This window comes from Rana temporaria, chromosome 1, assembly GCF_905171775.1.
Source record: "Rana temporaria chromosome 1, aRanTem1.1, whole genome shotgun sequence".
NCBI lineage: Eukaryota > Metazoa > Chordata > Amphibia > Anura > Ranidae > Rana > Rana temporaria.
Genome location: NC_053489.1, coordinates 553164292 through 553188471, shown reverse-complemented (window position 1 = coordinate 553188471; position 24180 = coordinate 553164292). Strand labels below are relative to the sequence as shown.

The window sequence follows — 24180 nt, the reverse complement described above, 5'->3', positions numbered from 1 at the left end:
ACAAATTGAAAGTGTTTAGGTTTGACCTCATATATGGTTTTGGTAAATCTAAAGGAAAATTATACAAGAAAATTGTATAATGTATGGCCAGCCTTAGAGAAGTCATAAGTAAACATGCAATAGCCAAAAGAAAGGCTTCATTCATACCGACACTGTCACACCTGCATTTGCATACATTTAGAGGACAATTGATAAATGCATATAAAATTCCCAGAAAGCTTTTTTAATGGTGCCTTTCACACTCTGCATTTACAAGCATTTAGGTGTAGTCAGTTTAGGATTTTTTTTTTGGGGGGGGGGGATTGAATTCTGCATGTCCAGGATCTTTTTTTAATGCATATAAACATGGTTAAAAGCAGGAATATCTTAGGCCCCATGCATTTAGCCCTGGTGCATGGACTCTGGCATTTTGCTGCAGGTGGAGGGAACAGGTATCCAGCCGCAGCAGTTGTTGGTCTCTTGGTTTAACAGGCTGCTAGTAGAGCTGGAAAGCACAACAGTGCCTGCAGCTAAACACTTCAGCCCCATGCCCCAGAGCTAAACATCCAATGTGCACTGTCATGGACCTTGAGATATTAAAGTGTTTCTACTTGACATATGTTACACAGGAGAGGGACATTCAATGCAAGGCTTTTGAAATGCTAAGTGGAACCAGCTTGCGAAATACCTTTTATTGTGTTCTGCAGGTTAAGAGCGGGTGTCGGAGTCAGGCCGTCTAGCTGGAACCAGGTTATTGTGTACATTGATTACCCCCTGGGGCTTCTGTCTCAATACACAAGTCTTTCTATCCAAGCTATTGGACCAATCCCTGTTGACAATTTCAAGTCCTCATTTGCATGGTCAAGGGGGACCTGAGTGAAGACTGGATATACTTTACAATTGACCAATAGGAAAGCGGTTGTTGGGAGTGGGATGTTCCAAAATTCTGTATAAAAGTGTGCTGTGTACTTGAAATAAAGAGTCCTGTTGGAACTTACATACAGCCTGCCTGGTGTTTGTTCTTAATGGGTCCGAATGGCACATAGCTGTAATTCGGATCCCGGAACCTTGGATGACTGGACCATCAGACGTTGCAATCTGCAAGCTGACTCACTGGTAGCAGAGGAGTGTCGGGAGAGCAGGACCTGGGCGAGGAAGGATCTCGTCACATTGGTTGGCAGCGGTGGGATTTGCTCTCCAGTTACTGGGACAACTCCAAACCACCACCATGAATGACCAGCTATGCAGCCTGGAGGAGAACCATGCTAAAAGACTTGCTTGAGAGCCGTGGAGGAACCGGTGGGAAGAACAAGGCCACCCTGATCATTGCGCTAGCCGAGATGGATCAGAGGGATGGTGATGCAGGACCCCGGTCAGTTGAAGACTTGTTCCAGCAGCGAGTTCAACAGCGGTTGGCATTATATGGTGCGAACCCATCAGAGACCGCCATACAGAATACCATTAGAGACCTCCAGCGGCAGGATGAGAGAGAACGAGAGCGACAACAGAGAGAACGAGAGCGGCAACAGGAGCTGAGAATTGCAGAAATACGGCGATCGGTGACAACGCCTAAAGAAGCAGCACCAAATGAAAGAAGAGGAGAGGTACAGATATCAGTAACCATGGAAGAGGAATTCAGAAGGAGGTTGCGAGAGAAGCAGATACAGCGCAGAGGACCAGTATCAGAGGAGGTCCTGCTTGGATGGTCTGATTCGATCCGCTGCGAACTCTGGAAAGAAGCGCTAGCCCGCGAGCAGCGACACCAGGGAAAAGCTCTCCCCTCCATCCATGTAAGGTACTGGTCACAGTATGAAGTACAGATGCTGTTATTGGGGGAACAACCAAAGCAGGAGTGGACAGCAGAGTTAAGCAGGCTGATCCGGGAAGAGATGCGGTTGGACGAGAGCTACAGAGCCCTCCGGTGGTATGTAGTCCAAGAGTGCCCGTGGTCAGCGGATGACAGCCCCACGGAAGGCTTTGACTATGATGGCCTGGGATTGTTGTATTGGAGGATGTCCAGGGATCCCAATTTTGGGAGCGATCGGGAGTGGCGTTGGGAGGAAATAATGGAGCACAGAGAGCGAAGACTGAATGTCCCGGAAGTGCACTGGTTACAGGAAGATTTGGAATTCCTGGCCGCTCAGGAATGGGAACTGGAAATCGCCTACAAACAGCTGCTAGACTCCGCTCAGCAGCAGGGTGAGGTTCCCTTTACCTGGGACTATGAGGAAATATCAGCTGACAGTGATGAAATCCTGGCTGATGAATCAGCAGTGGAAAATCGGGAGCTTGCCATTCCCAAAGCTGAAGTGCTGACCGCAGGGCCGAGCTCTGCTAACCTCTGCTCAGTACCCATAGCATCTTCTGGGTTCCATGGACAGGAGATGGTGAACCTCTATCCCCAGACACCAGTTGTAGAGACAGGGGATTTGATAGACTTTTCTGCTGAGGAAGAACAACCTGGGGAGCCTCCAACAGAAGAGCTGGTATCAGGGCCAAACTTCACTGTGCTCTGCCCAGCACCAAGTACAGTATTTGTGGAGTTACAAGGAACTTCCCCAGCTGAAGCGCTGGTCACAGGACAGAGGGATCAAGACCTCTGCCCCACCCCCGTGGCAGTTCCGGAGGCTCAGGGTGAGAAGATGGCAATCACTCCCCAGCCACAGATTACAGAATGTATGGACTGTTCAGAGGATGTTATGGATTATGCACCCCCAGCAGAAGTGCTGGCAACAGGGCAGAATGCTAGCCATCTCTGCCCAGCACTGGGACCAACTGTGGAGTTCCAGGGAGCCGGGGCGGTTGGCCCCCCTCCCCAGCAACAAGCTGAGGTAGTAAAGCTGTTACTCCCAGCTGAATCACTGGCAGCAGGGCAGGATGCTACTGGCTGCTGCACACAACTACAGCTTGAGCGGATATCGGTGGATGGGACTGTGGTCCCCACTCACAGCAACCCAGCGGAAGAGCTGGCAACAGAGCAGAGTGCCCCGGGCCTCTGCTCTCAACTAACAGGAGAGGGGGTTCCTGTGGTAGTGGATGGGACTCCGATCTCCACAGACACAACCCCAGAAAATGGTGCGGCACTGAGACAGGAGGATGTCGGCTTTGCTTTGCAAGCACCGGGGGATTTTTACCTAGCATCAGTGGATGGGACTGCAGTCTCCACTGGTATACCCCAGGAATGGTGGCCAGTTGGCCCAGATTCCCAATGGCATGATGAACTGAGCCCAGCCACCCTGTCTTCTCTCCAGCGGCTGAAAGGACTCCAGGGAGAAGGGCCAGTCCAGGCCTCTCCCCAGCGGCAGGCGTGTTCTCTGAGAGAGGCAGAGATTGGCTGGGTGAGTAATGCTCTCTTTGGGACAAGGTATCTGGGGTACTGGGTGGGTACCGAAATTGGGGTCTCTCCCAGTGTTAGTCTCCTGCCAAAGGGGGAGATGTGTGACAGACCTAGCCGGGACAGGGGCTTTTGGAGAGGACTGAATGTGAGCCTCTTGCCGTCCGATTATGGGCCAGGACCTCAAAACAGGAAGGCAGATGGGTCATCCCAGCACAGTCCTGGAACTTTAAGACTACTTTTCCAACATCCTCGAGTTGACCCGTTTGGGTCCCACTGCGGCTGTTGGACTGGTTCCCAGGGGAAGTAATGTCATGGACCTTGAGATATTAAAGTGTTTCTACTTGACATATGTTACACAGGAGAGGGACATTCAATGCAAGGCTTTTGAAATGCTAAGTGGAACCAGCTTGCGAAATACCTTTTATTGTGTTCTGCAGGTTAAGAGCGGGTGTCGGAGTCAGGCCGTCTAGCTGGAACCAGGTTATTGTGTACATTGATTACCCCCTGGGGCTTCTGTCTCAATACACAAGTCTTTCTATCCAAGCTATTGGACCAATCCCTGTTGACAATTTCAAGTCCTCATTTGCATGGTCAAGGGGGACCTGAGTGAAGACTGGATATACTTTACAATTGACCAATAGGAAAGCGGTTGTTGGGAGTGGGATGTTCCAAAATTCTGTATAAAAGTGTGCTGTGTACTTGAAATAAAGAGTCCTGTTGGAACTTACATACAGCCTGCCTGGTGTTTGTTCTTAATGGGTCCGAATGGCACATAGCTGTAATTCGGATCCCGGAACCTTGGATGACTGGACCATCAGACGTTGCAATCTGCAAGCTGACTCACTGGTAGCAGAGGAGTGTCGGGAGAGCAGGACCTGGGCGAGGAAGGATCTCGTCACATGCACGAGTCCTAAATACAGGAAAAAGTAATCTGGGAGGTATAAAAGTTGTTTATTTGCACTTGGATTTAGCCTCTGAACATGGAAGCTAGAGTTGTGCAGTATGGACTTCAGACACAGCGAGAGAAGTCATAGATGAATCGATTTTCTTTCCTTCCACCACTGGGGGAACCTTCCCGGCCAGCAGAATACAGCGATTACTGCTATTAGGGTGACCAGACATCCCAAGTTTCAGGGGACAGTCCCCTGATTGAGGACACTGTCCCCGGACCAAGTCTGTCCCTGGTTTTGTCCCCAGATTGGATTTAATAGGGGCAGGGGCAATTTCAAAGACGGTCATTGCAGAATTAAAATAAAAAAAATTTAAATACACAACCCCCCACTCTGCCGTGCCTACTAGCATAGGGGTGTTGTATTTTTCCCATTACCTGTGCCCCTTTCTGATGATCATGTGCTGGTCGGAGCCGAGGGAATATTTCTTCCGTTTCGGGCGCATGTTATTCTGCCTTGGCTCAAATCCTGGCCAGCCACCTGCCTATCTCCTTGCCTTCTGTGGCGGAGTGATCTTCCTCTGCTCCCCATCCATTAGTAGCCGTGGCCCGAAGAGTAAGACTTGAGAGGCTGCGAGGCGGGCGGCGATGGGCAGAAAGTGCTGATTGTTACCATTACTAGTAAAGAAAAAATTATGTCCCCGGATTTCATTTTAAAAATCTGGTCACCTTATGCTAGAAGCTTTAGCCACTGGCTGTACTCGCATGTAGAAAAACTTTGCTTTACATGATTGGGAGCAAAATTTGCCCACAAACTTAAAACAGAACATCAGTACTTGACTATACAGCTGGTACACTTTATTCAAACGCAAATCAAACCTAGACAGTAAGTCAATCATATTTAGTAATGAATAGGAATACCGGTAGAGATGGCATTTTTATAATAGGACTCATTTCATTTCATTTCATATGACTGTTATCCACAAGAGCCCTTTTACGATTTGACAATATCAGATTAGTCTAGTTCAGTGAAGTGTAAGAATTGACTCTAAACAGATCATTTGTACAACAAATGTACAGCCGCTGTATAAAATTGAAAAATTTGATGTAGCACTACCCCCGCAGGAGCCGCTGGTTGTTGTTGGGATCGGCGTATTAAGTTACCTTTCAGTGTTGTCTAGGGGTGTAGTTGATCAGTAGAATAGTGAGTGAATGTCCAGTCAATGAATAAAGGTTTTCAAATGCTTTATATCCAGGCCCAACATGGCCAACATCAACATGAGGTAGAGCAAGAAGGTTGATGAAGCGAGAGAGAGAACCTTGCAGTATCAGGCCTGCATATGAGAAAGAGCAGTCCTGCTCTCAGTAGTACAATAGTAGTAGATACAGTTTGTCGCCACTCTAGCCAGAGTGGGTGAAGTGCCTCCGGACAGACTTCTGCCACAAGCCTGGCAGCCGAAGTGTCACTTTAGATGGCTGGGAGGAACAGGCCTAACACTTGAATGAGATGAATGGACGAATTGAGCAAATCCTCCCAGTAGATTAAGCATAGGTCACCGGATGACAGCAAAGTGTACCTGTCAGCATTCCGGTCACTAGATCCCAGATGGTTCGTTCAAGCCCTGTTGGACAACCTGCCTCCGGGTTCTCCTCAAGCCGACCCCCCATCGAACGGCACACAGCCTGGGATCTTCTCAGTAAAGCGGGGGACCCAGCAAGTCACTGGGGCCCTTTTCAGCAAAGTGGAGCTCCGCGTAGCATGTGACCCCGGACTGGAAGGCCATCGCCGGGGTCCGTTGGACGCGCAAAGAACCACACAAAATGGCGTCCGCCACAGATATACTCTCCCCCAGCATGCCCCGCGAGGGAAAACTCCTCTAATTGGCTGCTGGGGAAAAGTGGCTCTGCCAGAACCCCTCTAGCGCCAACTGTCGCCCAGGGATGGGATTGCATCCCTGGAGTGCAGACTGACCTACAGGACAGTTCTGGAATGACAGCAGCCCAATTTAGAAAATTGTGAATGGGAGCAAAACAACTCTCCTATTCCTCACTAACTTTAGCGTAGTGCCCATACTGAAAGTAAGGGGGCACTACATTGATAACATTTAAAATTTAGAGTTACATCAGGAAAAGTCATCACTATTCAGGAATTTGGGATGTTTTTTCTGCTGGTCAACATCCAAAATAGGTCATATTTGACCCGAATAATATGCAAGAGTAAAGTATGCATATCCTACTGAAAACCTGATCCGATTTAAAAACTATCCAAAAAAACTCTTCTCTCCATAGTTCATCCATGCCTGCATACCATGTTTCCCCGAAAAGAAGAAAGACACTGTCATATTTATTTTTTCTCAAGAAGACACACTATGTCCTATTTTCAGGAAATGCCATATTTTTATTAAGCAGCAGGTTTACTGGTGGTTGTGGGGGGTGAGAGAGACCCACAGACTGTTGCTGAGGGAGAGAAACCCACACTGCTGAGTAAAACGGGAGCCACAGCTTTACTTCTTCCCCTGAGGATACACAATACCTAAAGCAGAGCGTCCTGCTCCTCACTTCACTGAGGAGACTTTTACTTGCCTAAAGCAGAGCGTCCTGCTCCTCACTTCACTGAGGAGACTTTTACTTGCCTAAAGCAGAGCGTCCTGCTCCTCACTTCACTGAGGAGACTTTTACTTGCCTAAAGCAGAGCGTCCTGCTCCTCACTTCACTGAGGAGACTTTTACTTGCCTAAAGCAGAGCGTCCTGCTCCTCACTTCACTGAGGAGACTTTTACTTGCCTAAAGCAGAGCGTCCTGCTCCTCACTTCACTGAGGAGACTTTTACTTGCCTAAAGCAGAGCGTCCTGCTCCTCACTTCACTGAGGAGACTTTTACTTGCCTAAAGCAGAGCGTCCTGCTCCTCACTTCACTGAGGAGACTTTTACTTACCTAAAGCAGAGCGTCCTGCTCCTCACTTCACTGAGGAGACTTTTACTTAACTAAAGCAGAGCGTCCTGCTCCTCACTTCACTGAGGAGACTTTTACTTAACTAAAGCAGAGCGTCCTGCTCCTCACTTCACTGAGGAGACTTTTACTTACCTAAAGCAGAGCGTCCTGCTCCTCACTTCACTGAGGAGACTTTTACTTAACTAAAGCAGAGCGTCCTGCTCCTCACTTCACTGAGGAGACTTTTACTTAACTAAAGCAGAGCGTCCTGCTCCTCACTTCACTGAGGAGACTTTTACTTACCTAAAGCAGAGCGTCCTGCTCCTCACTTCACTGAGGAGATTTTTACTTTCACTTTCTATTTCTCCCTCTATGCCTCAGCTTGCAGCATGCACAGAATCACTATGTCTTATTTTCGGGGTATGGCTTATATTGCGCAAATGCAAATGCTTAGAAATCCTACTAGGGCTTTTTTTATGGGTATGTCTTATTTTTGGGGAAACACAGTAGTTCAAGTCTGAAACATATGTGCAATGAGCAAGGACAGTCATGGGAGGATTGGAATTTATGAAACCAACAACAGTTCTATGCCCAAGTCAAAAAGACACATACATTTATACATATTTGAAATCTTGATAAAGATGGCGTGAGCTTCAATGAAACATTGTCAATAAAAAACTGTCGATTTATCTCTACTGCTAGACCCATGAGTGCCTCTATACCCGTTTTTAGAATTGTATGCAGTAAATACAGCTGGATAAAACAAACTGTGTCCGTGTTCATTTCAGGCTGCAAAGCAACAGAATTGGATTATTTTAAAAGGGGGGGGGGGGGGCAGAGTTTTTTCTATACCCACTGTAGATGAGGATCAGGTCACAAATTGCTGCAGAAAACCAGTTAACTTCAATGGTTGCACAATTTTTTTTTTCTTGCCACTATATTGTATACAGTAGGAAAGGTTAGAATCTGTCGGCTGATTTGTACTTTTCCCATTTCCTGCTCTCCTGTCTCTCTGGCACTTGAGTTGAAAGAACTCTCTCCTCTTGAAAATCACATTCCAGCCTGGAACTTTGGGTTGAGACAACAGATCAGGGATAAGTAAACTCTGCAGTTCAATTTCAGCTTGGGATACACATTATTGCTATGCAATATTTTAGATTGCCAGGGAATTTTTTAAACCCGACCGTAATAACATTGTCCCAAATGGGAAGATTTTCCTTGGACTGGTAACCTCTCTATCATCCAGAATATCTCCCCAACAAGCACACAGAAAGCGAAAACTGACAGAGGCGCCAACCTCTTTATAAGATACAGAGCAAAACCTGACAGAGACGCCAACCTCTTTATAAGATACAGAGCAAAACCTGACAGAGGCGCCAACCTCTTTATAAGATACAGAGCAAAACCTGACAGAGGCTTCCATCTGTCAATTGCTGAAGTCTATTTTCTGGAGCCAAACAGACCCATACAACATTATGTGGAGCATCTCCAATCAGTCATTTGTATATAAATTATGTATTTTATTTCAAAAGATAAAATCAGAACGATTTTAATATATTATTAAAAAAAATGTCTTACCTTAATGCTTTTGCCTCAAAATAAATGAAGAGCTCTTTTCCCAAGGTCTGCACGCCAGTATATGTGCAGGAAATCAAAGACATTAGAATGCAGGTTCTGGGGATAGACGAGGCGTTGCTTGGTGACTTTGACTAAAACAGAGAATAAAAATGTTAATAAAAGTAAATGGTCATCTTCATAAGTGGCATAACACATAGCAAGGCCCCTTTCACACAGGTGCGGAGGTCCATATAACCCGAATGGTCCCTTTGTTCCTGCGTCCCTAGCCATCAGGTGCGGTTTGCAGGCAGCCCATTCAAGTCTATGAGGATGCAGGAGTCACACCGAGAGAAAAAGAGAAGTATTCATTTAAAATCAAATGTATTATTTTAACTACCATTTAACCCCAGACCATTTTGTTGCTGAAGGACCAGGCCCCTTTTTGCGATTCGGCACTGCGTCCCTTTAACTGACAATTGCGCGGTCGTACAACGTGGCTCCCAAACAAAATTGACTCCCCCCCCCCTCACAAAAGCAATATTGTTTTTACTTTTTGCTATAATAAATATCCCCCCCAAAAAATGTGTGTAATTATATATATATATATATATATATATATATATATATATATATATATATATATATATATATATATATATATATATATATATTACACATATACACACACACGTTTTCCTCAGTTTAGGCCAATACGTATTCTTCTACCTATTTTTGGTTTAAAAAATAAATAAATAAAAAAATTCGCAATAAGCGTTTATTGATTGGTTTTCACAAAAGTTATAGAGTCTACAAAATAGGGGATAGTTTTATGGCATTTTTTTTAATGATTTATTTTTTTTACTAGTAATGACGGCGATCAGCAATTTTTATTGTGACTGCGATATTATGGCGGACACATCAGACACTTTTAATACCATTTTGGGTCATATTCATTTTTACAGCGATCAGTGCTATAAAAATGCAACGATTACTGTAAAAATGACACTGGCAGTGAAGGGGTTAACCTGTGAGGGTGCTGTAAAAGTTACAATGGTCCCAAAATAGTGTCAAAGTGTCCGCCATAATGTCACAGTCACGAGAAAAAAAAAAAAAATTTGCGCAACCCAATCAATAAACACTTATTGCAATTTTTTTTTTTTTACCAAAAATATGTAGAATACGTATCGACCTAAACTGAGGGGAAAAAAAAAAAAAACTGTTTTTTAAATATTTTTTGGGGATATTTATTATAGCAAAAAGTAAAAAATATTGAATTTTTTTCATAATTGTCGCTCTATTTTTCTTTATAGCGCAAAAAATAAAAACCGCAGTTGTGATCAAAGACCACCAAAAGAAAACTCCATTTGTGGGAAAAAAAGGACACCAATTTTGTTTGGGAGCCAAGTTGCACGACCGCGCAATTGTCAGTTAAAGTGACGCAGTGCCGAATCGCAAAAAGGAGCCAGGTCCTTTACCTGCATAATGGTCCGGGTCTTAAGTGGTTAATACAAAGTCCTGCCTCCTAATGGACAGATGTCCAATGGCAGTGCAGGAGACAGGACTTCCCATTACAGAGGCCGCCACGTAAACAGGAAATTATCACTGTATGTATGGCACTCGTCTCGCCACCTCCCAGGCAGCCTCCCAGGTGTGTGTGTTTTGTGTCCCCTTGGGCTTGGGGGTTTGTTGGGGGCCTCAAAAGATATACATGTCCAAATTACCAGGTGGGCCGTTTGAAACCGGAACGCAATTGGTCTATGGGCTGGACTTTGTACATGCCTGACCTAGGCCATTTACGTGGAAGTGCAAGCGGGTACCTAAAAACTAGATACCCACTACTACCCCCACAAAAAAAAAAAAAAAAAAAAAAGAAGGGGGGGGGGGGGGTGGGCATTAGAGCCTTCCTATACACATCTATATACCTGGCATTACAATACCATGCAGAGTAAAGAAAGGCTAGCCAAAAGGCTAAATGGGAATTTTCTGTTCAGATTATTATGCCAAAACATGTAAAAGTAATGATCTACACAGAAAAGAATAACGGTCAGAGTGTAGAACATTCTATCACTTTATCTATCCAACCAGGTCACCTTGTTAACATTCCAAACAGAAGTGACAGATTGGGTATGCAGAGTGCAAGAAATAAGCATCTATTCTGCATAGGATAACAAGGTCTCCAATGGCTCCCCATGGCCCTGATATCTGTATATTAAAGAAACCCTAATAAGCATTACAGGAAAGATGGATTGGAAACTGTTGCCTTTTTCAGTTATCATACCTTCTGGCTGATCCAATCATTTTTCAAAAACATAAGCTACTTGGCTTTATTGATAATCTTTCCACCATCTCTTTGGAGAGCCATTTCACAGTAAAATTACCCTTTTCAGGTTTTGCCATTATAACCGAGAAAGCCCGACTGGAATATTTATTTTAATAATTTAATGTAATGAAATCCCTCACAAATCACCTCTTGTCGCCTTAAGAGAGTAAAACGTGCCTTAAATGTCCAGCAGGGAGGGATACGACAGCATTGATATACAGCTCAGGCCTTAGAGGCTGCTGCACGCAATGGAAGAGCCTGAATAGCAGACGGTGAAAAGCTCCACACCTCAGGAAAAAGAAGGATTTTATGGAAAAGAAAGCTTCACGTCTTACTAATGGACTATAGCACTCATCTGCCGCCTTTTATTCCTAGCAAGGTAATTACGAAAATACTATTGGCATATGCTCTGGTCTACAGCATGGTCAATTACTTCGCCTCAGCACTGAGAACAAACTAGTAATTAAAGTGGAAGTCCACATCACTTTAAATACTGTTTAAAGATAAAATGACTGCATAGTACTGAAGCAGTGGAAGTTTTTGTAAAGATTCAAAGAATAAAACCACCGATGCGTTTTAGGTGCAAGAACGTTAAAAAATTGTAATGCACACTTGTCTTAAACATTGCAAGCAAAGGGGAACGCCAACCAAAAGCATCCCCGCTGCTCCAAAGATAAAGTAGGGAAGGGATAGACTGTCAGGTTGGTATTGTTGTCCGGTAGAGATTTTGGTGTCATAAACATCGGCCAAAAAAAAAAAAAAAAAAAAAAATCGCTGATCGTCACCATTAGTAGTAAAAAAAACTATACCCTATTTTGTAAACGCTATAAATTTTGCGCAAACCAATCGATAAACGCTTATTGCGATTTTTTTTTACCAAAAATAGGTAGTAGAAGAATACGTATTGGCCTAAAGGGAAAAAAAAATTTATATATGTTTTTGGGGGATATTTATTACAGCAAAAAGTAAAAAATATTGCATTTTTTTCAAAATTGTCGCTCTATTTTTGTTTATAGCGCAAAAAATAAAAACCGCAGAGGTGATCAAATACCACTAAAAGAAAGCTCTATTTGTGGGGAAAAAAGGACGCCAATTTTGTTTGGGAGCCACTTCGCACAAGCACGCAATTGTCTGTTAAAGCGACGCAGTGCCGAATTGTAAAAACGCCTTTGGGCATTTAGCAGCATATTGGTCCGGGGCTTAAGTGGTTAATAGAACCAAGATTACAACCTTATATACAGTTTAAAGAGGAGGTAACCAGAACATAAATTAACATGAGCTAATTAACTACAGCTGATGACTCAGACACCTGACCTTTAGGCCCCTTTCAGACGTCCGCTCCGCCTGTCCGTTTTTACAAGTCCGTTAACGGACTTGTAATACATCCCTATGAGATCGCGTCCGTTAGCGTCCGTCGGGATCCGGTTTTCCGAACGGAAGAAACCCTATTTTTCTTCCGTTCGGCAGAGCGGAACTGATGCAGACGGACAGACGGTCCGTCTGCATCAGGTTCCCCATAGGGGACAGCGGAGCAGAGACAGGGCGGTCCCTGCACTGTGTGCGGGGACCGCCCTATCCGCCGACAGCTGAGCGGGGATCCCCACTGAGCCGACGGAGACACACGGAGCGGACCCGGAAACGGTCCGCTCCGTGTGAAAGAGCCCTTAGGCTGTCTGCCAACTTACAATACACATTATCACAGTAGCAAACTTAATTACCACAATAGACAATAGAATGCAATCACACCCCACCTCATCACAGCAAGCTTTATAGTACACAACAGCCAACACACAATATATACCGCATTAAATCTGACTAGCACAGATCATAGTGGGGTTCTCATTCACCCTGTGCCCCTACTAGAGACACAGGGTGATCTACACATACTTCCTAAGACCTTCTGGGTTCCACGGGCCCTCCCGTTACAATAGGTGTAAGTACGAATGTCCCTAGAGGTCTCCCCTTGTCCATTGCTGTTGTGTCTTACATGTGCAACAAATTGTAATAAATCTACTTTTTACTATCATGATATGTTTTTAGGCTTACCATATTCACCTCATGTAAAGTCCCAGGCCGAATCCCATGTATATATGAATGATACAATGAGACCGATATGGGTTTTTCTCTGGTCGATATTTAGAAATTGGGGCGGCCGATGCCGATTTTTGCAGCCAATATTATTTCCCCCCCCCCCCCTTCATCTCAAACTCACCCACTCCCACTCCCCCCTGCTTCCTCCCATCACTCTACCACACACTTGATGTCATCAGTACAGATGGCACTGGCAGGTTTCACACTGAGCCCAATATATTATTAACTGCTTGCCGACCGAGATTACGTAGCTATACGTCATCTCGCCGAGCAGCCAATAGGGGCGCGCGCCCCCGCTCGCCCCTGACTCCCGCGCCCGATCGCTTGTTACAGAGCGAGGACCAGGAGCTGTGTGTGTAAACACACAGCTCCCGGTCCTGTCAGGGGAGAAATGCCTGATCTTCTGTTCATACAATGTATGAACAGCGATCAGACATTTCCCCTAGTGAGTCCACCCCCCACCCCTACAGTTAGAACACACCCAGGGAACATACTTAACCCCTTCCCTGCCAGCGGCATTTTTATAGTAATCAATGCATTTTTATAGCACTGATCGCTATAAAAATGCTAAAATAGTTTTTTTTATATATATTTTGGGGGATATTTATTACAGCAAAGTGTTAAAAAAAAATTTTTTTTCAAAATTGTCGCTTTTTGTTTATAGCGCAAAAAATAAAAGCCGCAGAGGTGATCAAATACCTCCAAAAGAAAGCTCTATTTGTGAAAAAAAAAAAAAAAAAAAAAAAAAAAAAAAAAAAAAGAAGGACGCCAATTTTGTAAGGGAGCCACGTCGCAGGACCGTGCATTTGTCAGTTAAAGCGACGCAGTGCCGAACTCGCAAAAAGGGGCCTGGTCATTGAGCAACAATATGGTCCGGGGCTGAAGTGGTAATATTACATACAATATACACACACACACACACACACACACACGCACGCACAACGGTGTGTGAAACTGACATATGTAACCGAATGCAGAGAGAGACCAGCTGTCAAAATTCAGTGGCGATGTTGGGGGTGGGCGGGACGCAGCAGCTAACACCAGGCAATGATTGGGCTGCTTAAGAAAAGGGGCAGGACCACATAAACATAGCAGCCCACCCAGATCCCATTGGCTGGTGTTTGATAGCTGCTGGGTCCCACCCACCCCCAACATCAATGCTCAATTTTGACAGCTCATCTCTCTCTCTCTGCATTCAGTTACACGTGTCAGTTTCACACACACACTCAGCGGCTCTGGCAAGCGTCAAGCGCCGCGCTGTTCTGCCAACGGAATGTGGAGAAGGGAGGGAGAGCACTTGTGGGCATGATGTGGTCAGTGTTAAATATCGGCCTAATTTGCATAATAATTGGCCGACGACGATTTCTCAATAATGGCCAAATATCGGCCGACCTCTAGATTCATTGCATATTTCTTCTTTATCTTTCAGGCTCCGTTCACATTTAGCCGTTGCAATTTTACAGGCATTTTTAAGGCGTTTCTTCAGCGTTTTTATACAAGCCTTTTAAAGTTGACAAGTCACCAATGCAAAGCAGAAAACTGCCTGTAGTCTGCCAAAAAAGAAGCTCAAGTACTTTTTTGAGCGATGGGCGTTGACTTGACAACTCTGAGCGTAGAACAGATCTGCGCAGTTTACATAGAATTGTGGAAATGCTGGGTAAGATCATGAGGGGGGGGGGTTTGATACAAAATAGTAATTTAACAATTAATCGTGCAGCTCTACTGATAACAGAAGCAGCAGAAAGACACAGAGCTTAGAGCTTTGGAGAGAGATAAGTAAACACTACAGATATACCGTATTTATCGGCGTATACCGCACACTTTTTTCCCCTTAAAATCAGGGGAAAATCATGTGTGCGCGATATACGCCAATCCCCGTGCTGTGTTTGAACGCCGCCGCCGACATATACCGAGCGCAGTACACTCGGCCAGGCTCGGCTCCCCTCGCGGTCACGCCCTGTGCCGCCTCCTAGCCTTTATGCAGGAGGAGCCGAGCGTGGCCGAGTGTACTGCACTTGGTATATGCCGGCGGCGGTGTTCAAACACAGCTTGGGAAGTGGGGATCGACTCAGAAACAGCGCAGGAGAAGCGGGGAGGACACTACCAGGGCCGCAGACGGACCGGACAAGGCCGCCGGGCAAGACACCGACGAGGGGCATTCAAACAAAGTATTTTCTTTTTTTCCTGAAATTTCCCTTCCAGGTTGGGGGTGCGCGCTATACGCCGGGGCACGCTATATGAAGATAAATACGGTATGTGCTTAGATCAAATTTTATGAATGGGGTTAACATCCACTTTAAACGCCAAATCACATACATGCGCAATTTTAAAGCTTGACATGTTAGGTATCCATTTACTCAGCCCAACGCCATATTATATATTTTCCAAAAAAAAAAAAACGTTGTGACTTGTAAACATAAAGTCTCAGGAAAAGGTCTGGTCGCCAAATGGTTAAATTGTTTATAATAAACATGTTTAAACTTGCCTGCTCTGTGAAATACTAGCGCCAAACGTCCTCTTCTGGAGAAACGCTGGCGTTCTAGGCTCCTTCACTTCTCAGTGCACCACCATAGGAAGCCAATTCATATTGTGGTGTACCTGCAGGCTTGCCCCTTCCCCTTCCTCCTACTTACAAGATTTGGCGTGTTCAATTAAGCGGACAATAAGACTTTATTTACATGTGTATGACTCCAAAGTCGCACATTTTCCAGTGCGACTTTGGACCATGACTTTGATCTGACTTTACACTCACCCAAAGTCATATGAAAGTAGCGCAGGCACCTTTTCTAATTCGCACAAATTTGAACGGGTGCCATTGAAAAAGTGGGCTGCGGCTTGTCATGCGACTGATGTCCAGAGTCTCATGACAAGTGTGAAAAAAAGCCTTAAAGCTGATTACGATGCACAGCTGCCCTAGACTGTGTGCAATAGTTTTAGTAAATCTCCCCCAATGTGTCACTCACTATATGCCACCACACCAGGATGTCCTGCATTCCCAACCACACAAAAGTGTCCTTCTGCACACCGCCACCATTGTGCCCTCCTGTACCTGGCGCCATGCTAGGGTGCCCTCCTGCAAACCGCCACCATTGTGCCCTCCTGTACCTGGCGCCATGCTAGGGTGTCCTCCTGCAAACCACCACCATTGTGCCAGGGTGTCCTCCTGCACCCGGTGCCACTGCATTAATGTCACCCCAAACTAAACCAAGGTGCCCGTCTGCACACTGCCACCATTGTGCCAGGGTGTCCTCCTGCACTGGGCGCCACTGCATGGATGTGCCCTTCTGTACCCAAACTACACCAAGGCGTCATTCTGCACACCGCCACTATTGTGCCAGGGTGTCCTCCTGCACCACTGCATTAATGTCACCCCAAACTAAACCAAGGTGTTCCATCTGCACACTGCCGCCTCCTCCTGCACCAGGCGCCACTGTCTGTCTGCACACCGCCACCATTGTGCAAGGGTGTCCTCCTGCACCCGGGGCCACTGCATGGATGTGCCCTTCTGTACCACAAACTACACCAAGGCGTCATTCTGCACCTGCCACCATTGTATCAGGTTGTCCTCCTGCACCCGGCTCCATGCCAGGGTGTTCTCCTGCCCCCCAAACTGCACCAAGGTGTCCTTCACCCACCACCAATGTGCCAGAGTGTCCTCCTGCACCCGGCGCCCCTGCATGGATGTGCCACTCTGAAACACGCACCTGCTGTCAGTACTGACTTGCTCTCTTATTGTTATCTCATTCATCATACAGACACAATTGTTCTAGTTTTTATAACAAGAATACAGGAAAAAGTGAGTAAAATATGAACCTGCCATTTAACATTGAAAACAATCACATACGCTCCCGCATAAAACACAGAGACATGTTGGGACAAGCACTTCCCGGGACAATGTGTGCGCTCCTCTCTATGGTAGCTCTCCTCTCTATGGTAGCTCTTTTTATAGTGTACACAGGACAGATAATGAGTCTGATGAGTACCCCTCCGTACCGTGCTGCTTACAGCGCTCCCCCGCAGCTCCCGCACACTCTGCCCCCTGGTGACCCGGGCGCGGATCTTCTCTCCGTTCAGAGTACATCCCGGTCCTTCCACCATGGCTTCTCTATGGACTTCCACGCGAATACATCATTCAAAATGTGGCGGCTGATGAATTCCAAACACCCTCCACGGCACTATCTGATTCGCTTACAGTCAGGAAGTTCAGCAACTTTATCGCTTTTCTATTGGTGCGCTTCCAGCAGCGCTCATCCGATTAGTAGAGGCCGGGGGTCAGCGCATGCGCGGTACACTTACAAGGCTCTGTACCCAGAACGGGTACAGTCTGCTGATCGCATACATGGGATTTGTAGGATTTATATGTGTGTGTTCTCACTTATGGGGATCACACTAATATAGACAATAATGCTTTATTGCTGAAATGTTACTTCTGCTTATGGTAAAGTTATTACAGAATAGTCTCCACCAACAACCTGACAATAAATAAAAGGCTGAAATATGGAGTGCAATATGCAAAATGTACATGGCTGGGCGCACTTCTGATGTTTAGGGCCATAGATGTACAGGGTGTATTCCCGAGGTGCAGAAATTACATATTTACAGTGTACAGCCTTAATCGCATATAGCCCTGAACACATACAGCTCTGAACACGTACATCCCCAGTCGCATACATCCCTAATTGCATACATCCCCGAACACATACATCCCTGAACACATACATCCCTGAACACATACATCCCTAATCGCATACATCCCCAATCACATACATCCCCGAACACATACATCCCTGAACACATACATCCCTAATCGCATACATCCCTGAACACATACATCCCTGAACACATACATCCCTAATCGCATACATCCCCAATCACATACATCCCTAATCGCATACATCCCCAATCACATACATCCCTGAACACATACATCCCTAATCGCATACAGCCCTGAACACATACATCCCCAATCACATACATCCCTGAACACATACATCCCTAATCGCATACATCCCTGAACACATACATCCCCAGTCGCATACATCCCCAAACACATACATCCCCAGTCGCATACATCCCTAATCGCATACATCCCCAATCACATACAGCCCTGAACACATACATCCCCAGTCGCATACATCCCTAATCGCATACATCCCCGGTCGCATACATCCCTAATCGCATACATCCCTAATTGCATACATCCCCAATCACATACAGCCCTAAACACATACATCCCTTATCGCATACATCCCTAATCGCATACATCCCTAATCGCATACATCCCCAATCACATACAGCCCTGAACACATACATCCCTGAACACATACATCCCCAGTCGCATACACCCCTAATCACATACAGCCCTAATCGCATACATCCATGAACACATACATCCCCAATCGCATACAGCCCTAATCGCATACATCCATGAACACATACATCCCCAATCGCATACAGCCCTAATCGCATACATCCCCAATCTCATACATCCATGAACACATACATCCCCAATCGCATACAGCCCTAATCGCATACATCCCCAATCACATACAGCCCTGAACACATACATCCCCAATCGCATACATCCATGAACACATACATCCCCAATCGCATACAGCCCTAATCGCATACATCCCCAATCACATACAGCCCTGAACACATACATCCCCAATCGCATACATCCATGAACACATACATCCCCAATCGCATACATCCCTAATCGCATACATCCCCAATCGCATACATCCATGAACACATACATCCCCAATCGCATACATCCCTAATCACATAAATCCCTGAACCCATATATCCCCAGTCGCATACAGCACTAATCGCATAATAAATGCCTGAACACATACATCCCCAATTCGCATACAGTCCTAATAGCATAGATCCCTGAACACATACATCCTCCTCTGGTTCCAGATCCTGCTTGCTGTTCCACTACGCTGATTCCTGGCTTCCTGACTTTTTGGCTTGTCTGACTATCCGATCTGGTTACCAAACTTTGGCTATGTTTTGACTATGTTTGTTCTATTTACTTTTGTTATTTTTAAACAAGTGTGACTGTGTTTCTGTCTCAGTCTGATTCATGGTTTCTGACAGTAGACGAAGGCCATGAATTCAGAACATGCAAGTTAATCCACTTGTTGGTAATATGTTTTCCAGATTGGATGACCAGGATCACTGCATGGATTAGTTTGCCATAGCGTTACAGACACTCCTGAGTCGCACGGCTCACCTGGAATCTCCCACGGTGGCTGCTCCGGTACAAACTGTGTTGCAGGCTGTCCCTGCTGCTGCTCCAGTCTCTGTGCAGGCACCCACCTTGAGTATTACCTCTGTAAAAGGTATGTCTGGTTTCGCTCCGCTTCCCCAGCGATTTGGGGGTGATCCAGTTCAATGCAGAGGGTTTTTCAACCATGTTGAGATATACTTTGAGATGCTGCCCCAGGCGTTTCCCATGGACAGAAGCAAAGTAGGTTTTGTGATAGCTTTGCTTTCTGAGAGAGCCTTGGCCTGGGTAAACCCTCTATGGGAGACACAAAAACACGTTGTCCTGGTTTACCCAGAGTTCGTGGCTTTCTTTAACCCTTTCACTGCCAGCTCCGTATTCCATACGGACGTACAGAAGTGCCCGCAGGTGGCAAGGTCAGTACAGCGTACGGACCTCATTTCTTCCTCTCCTATAAGCTTATGGTCACTTCAATGACCATAAGCTTATATCAGAATTGTTCAGCAGACTCTGCTGAACAATTCTATAGGCCCGTACACACGATCAGATATTCCAACAACAATTGTGTGATGGATGTGTTTTGTCAGATAATCCGACCGTCTGTATGCTCCATTGGACAATTGTTGTCAGAGTTTCCGACAACAAATGTTGAATGGCCATGCTCTCAAATTGTTCGACAACAAATGTGTTTTGTCGGAGTACAAACACGCATGCTCCAAACCAATGCTAACCATAAGACAAAATTAGCATAAGTTTCCCAAAGGGTGGCGCTAAAGAGCAGAAAAACCACATTGTTTCGTGAATGTTGGCTGAAAAAGTTCTGGCGTCTAGTTTTAGCAGCGCTTTACCATTGTTTTTGCAGTGCTTTTCAGGCGCTAGCAGGGTGCTTTTAACCTACGCTAGCGACCGAATAAAGGCTTAAAAGCGCCCGTAAAGCACCACTGCCAAAGCGCTTTGCAGGGGCACCGCTTTGGCAGCGGCATTGATTTCAATGGGCAGAGGAGCATTAGGAGCAGTGTATACATCACTCCTAAAATGCCTCAAAAAAACAGCTTGCAGGACTTTTTTTGACGTCCTGCCAGTGCACCGCTCCAGTGTGAAAGCACTCAGGCTTTCACACTAGGATTGCAGATGAGGCCTTTTACAGGCAATATTTTTAGCGCTAAAGCACCTGAAAAATGCCTTCAGTGTGAAAGAGGTCAAACATAGTAAGACCCCCCAGTCATAGTAAATGACTGTAAAAAAACAAACAACTAAACATAGTAAGACCCCCCCAGGTCCCCCTCCACGATGACGGTCCCCCCGCACTCACCCCTCCACGAATATCTCAGCTTCTCTTCCTGGCCAACCCGATCTGTCCTGATTCGCAAGGAGGGGAAACCGAAAGACGATAGCGAATATTAATTTGCTATTGTCACAACTCACAAGAGGGTGGGTTCGGGTTGCAATGCTATGCGCCCGAGCCCAACCTTTTTCAAGCCAATTAGAGCGCCCCTAAAGGACTGGCCACTCCTGGTAAGACCCCTTTCACATGGAGCGGACTCTGAAAAAGCAGATCCACCTGCTCAGTGGGGGATCTGTCTGCTGTTCCCCACTGAGCAGGCGGATGGCAAGTCCCTGTTGGCTCCGCTTATGCAGCTCGCTATTCTCTATGGGACAGTCGGATGGAAACGGACCGCCTGTCCATTTCCATTGGTTGCCATCCGATCTGCTAGATGGCATGGGAAATGAAATCCCCATCTGTCTGTTTTTTAGCAGACTGGGCTGGATCGGATGCAGGCGGGTGTAAACGGACACATGTCCATTTACATCAGTCTCGCCATAGGATGGGTGGTCCGATTGGGCCTGCCGCCCGCCTGAAAAATGGACAGGCAGACCCGATCAGTGTGCTTGTGTGAAAGGGGCCTAAGGTCTTGTTCACACAGGGCATACACAGCGTGCCTTTACAGGGATGCACAGGTGTTCCATGCATCTCTGTGCAGCCACCATCCCAGTGCTCCCCACTCCCCCTCATGCTCTCTCCCCCCCACCCAATGTTCCCCACTCGCCCACCACCCAGTGCTTTATACTCCCCCCCCAGTGCTCTCCACCCCTGTTCTTTCTCCCCCCCCCCCAATGCTCTCCAGCTCTCCCCATCACTCTCCAGCCCTCACCCCTGTGCTCTCCACTACCCCCAGTGCTCTCTCCCCCCCACCCAATGTTCCCCACCGCCCAGTGCTTTATACTCCCCCCCCCCCCAGTGCTCTCCACCCCTGTTCTTTCTCCCCCCCCCCCAATGCTCTCCAGCTCTCCCCATCACTCTCCAGCCCTCATCCCTGTGCTCTCCACTCCCCCCAGTGCTCTCTGCTCCTATTATACTGACTTATTTATATTTCTGTATTTATTAAGATGCACCCGCCCCTGAGGAAGTGTTTTTTTAGTCACAAAACATATCAGGCATTTCTGAATGCATCTTATGTCTTATATAGATGGTCTATTTAATTTTAGCTCAGTTGGATTTATTATTATTATACCACTCTGTTCAAAAGTTACATAAACACAGAGGATGATATTTTATGCCACATTGTGTAGTATACTATTATTTTATGATCTATTTCTAGGACAATGGTCTTTAATGTATATATTTTTTGTATGTTTATCAAATGTTGTGTTCAATATGAGACAGTTTTTTACTGTCCAGATAATAAATAAATACATACATATTTTTATTATTGACTAATTTTCTGGCCACATTAACCACTTAAGACCCGGACCAATATGCAGGTAAAGGACCTTGCCCCTTAAACATGCTTCTTTTAAAGTCCCAATTTGCTGCTTATTTACATTAGATTAGGTTTTCCTGCGTCTCATTTAAAGTCCCACATTTTTCCCGTTCCCCTTTTCCCCTTCTTTTTCATATCAAGTCCAGTTATGATCTGCTAAATGTTGTGTCTTGTATGATTACATTATCTACCTGGACATGTGTTTCATATTGTTTCTGTATTTTCCATGTGCAGTCTCTAAAAATAAGGTACTGGAAAAAAAAAGCGAAGAAATAAAAAATGTAATAAAGATATCTACTACAAAACAGCTAAAGACTCTGAAAAGTGAAAGTAACAAGTATCTAATGAGTGTACACCTTACATAGCTGTTCATCCATGAAAACTACTATGTATATTCATTGTGTGTGAATGATGCAAAATCAAATGTTCCCTGGCTATATTCTATGCCATTCAAATTTGTGAACATGGAAAATAGGTACAGAGTGAGGCTGCAACACAGAACATGAAAGAAGCTACATGGGTGGTTTTAATTTCTTTAGGATTTTTTTTTTTTTTTAAAGCCTAAGTTTAGGTAAAATGTATATAAAAAAATCAGCACACTGTACGGTATTTACATTTAATGAGAAGAGTGTCCCTTGTGCTGGTGCCAGTGACTGTCTAGTTGAAATTCCAAGTCTTCTACAGAACTGTGAACATGGCGGGGGTACAGTAGCAATAGGAGGAAGGAGATGGACAGCCGCACTCCGAAATAACTTTTCAAATAAGTTGTCTTTTATTTTCAAGCAGGAACATGCATAATCACCACAACCATAAACCAGGACAGCCGACTAGTTGATTAAGCCATGATTAAGCACTAGCAAGAGTGCGAAACTAGTCGGCTGTCCTGGTTTATGGTTGTGGTGATTATGCATGTTCCTGCTTGAAAATAAAAGACAACTTTTTTGAAAAGTTATTTCGGACTGCGGCTGTCCATCTCCTTCCTCCTATTGCTACTGCTACGTGCATTGCCAGCACCTTGGTAATCCGACCGTCCCTGATTGTCTATAGGGCTCACCTGGAGCGGTGAAAATCTTCTTCTGTCCATGGCGGGGGTACACTTTACATAGTATAGCACTGTTTACCACTGTGTACTGTATCTTTCCCTGCTCTCTTTATTCAAAAACCCTTTTATAGTAAAAGGGTTTGGTTTGTCCATTCTTTTTTCGATTATTGGCTACCAGGGACCCATCTGACTAGGGACAAAAGTTATGCAGTGCATTATGGGTTCAGGTGCAAGTTTTTGCCCAAAAATTTGAGATTTTGATACCATAAGCTCTGCTTCCAACCTAAGGTGACTCAGAACCCGAACCTCCTTTATTGGTAGGTAGTGACAACGTTTGGTTTGTAGGAGGTTTGGTAAACACAAGAAAAAAAATCATATAAACCCAAACATAGCCTTGAACCCCACTTAAGTCTGTAGGAGCCAAATCTTTTCTTCTGCCCTTTTTTAAGGCCTATTTTCAATCTTTTGTTAAAAAAAAAAAAGGTGTATGGGTAGCAAGGCACTAAGGTTTGGAGAACATGAGTTCAACTGAAACCCAGCCTTTCCACAGTTTGGCGAACAGATGAACAAACTGGCCATATATGGTCAGTTCATCTGCCAAAACCTCTAGCTGTTGTTTTCAAACAGATATCAGCTGGCTGTCAGTTGACATCAATATCAATATCACCACCAATGCATGGCAGATTCCCAATGCTGATGTCATGTAAACAAGAGTGCCTGGGATTCTGGGTGACTTTAATGACCAAATATGGTCATGAACGTACAAAGCCAATGATGGCATCCAGAATTACAGGCGCTGTGTTTACATTCCAGCAGCTCCAATGGGACAGCATCGCTGTGACGGTGGAGCATCATCAAGCATTGATAAATCCCATAAAATATCAATCAAAACAAATACCATATTTATCGGCGTATACCGCTCACTTTTTTCCCCTTAAAATCAGGGCAAAATCGTGGGTGCGTGATATACGTCGATACCCGCTTCCCGCGCTGTGTTTGAACCTGGCCGCCGACCTATACCGAGCGCAGTACACTCGG

The 24180-nt window shown here is 45.5% G+C and overlaps 1 protein-coding gene across 3 annotated transcripts in view; it reads right to left on the bottom strand.

Moving 5' to 3' along the window:
* Positions 1-17354, bottom strand: part of NEIL3 (nei like DNA glycosylase 3) — a 75379-nt gene extending 58025 nt beyond the window's left edge. The window contains exons 1-2 of one of the 3 annotated variants that reach the window (XM_040333758.1): positions 17097-17354; positions 8714-8844 (exon numbers count right to left, since the gene is read on the bottom strand). In XM_040333758.1, the coding sequence (XP_040189692.1) occupies positions 8714-8844; positions 17097-17201 (236 nt within the window). In that variant the 5' untranslated portion in view covers positions 17202-17354. Of the gene's footprint in view, positions 1-8713; positions 8845-16920; positions 17006-17096 lie in introns of those variants that run through there. The other 2 variants (XM_040333751.1, XM_040333768.1) reach the window with 2 other exon arrangements.
* Positions 17355-24180: the final 6826 nt, after the last annotated feature.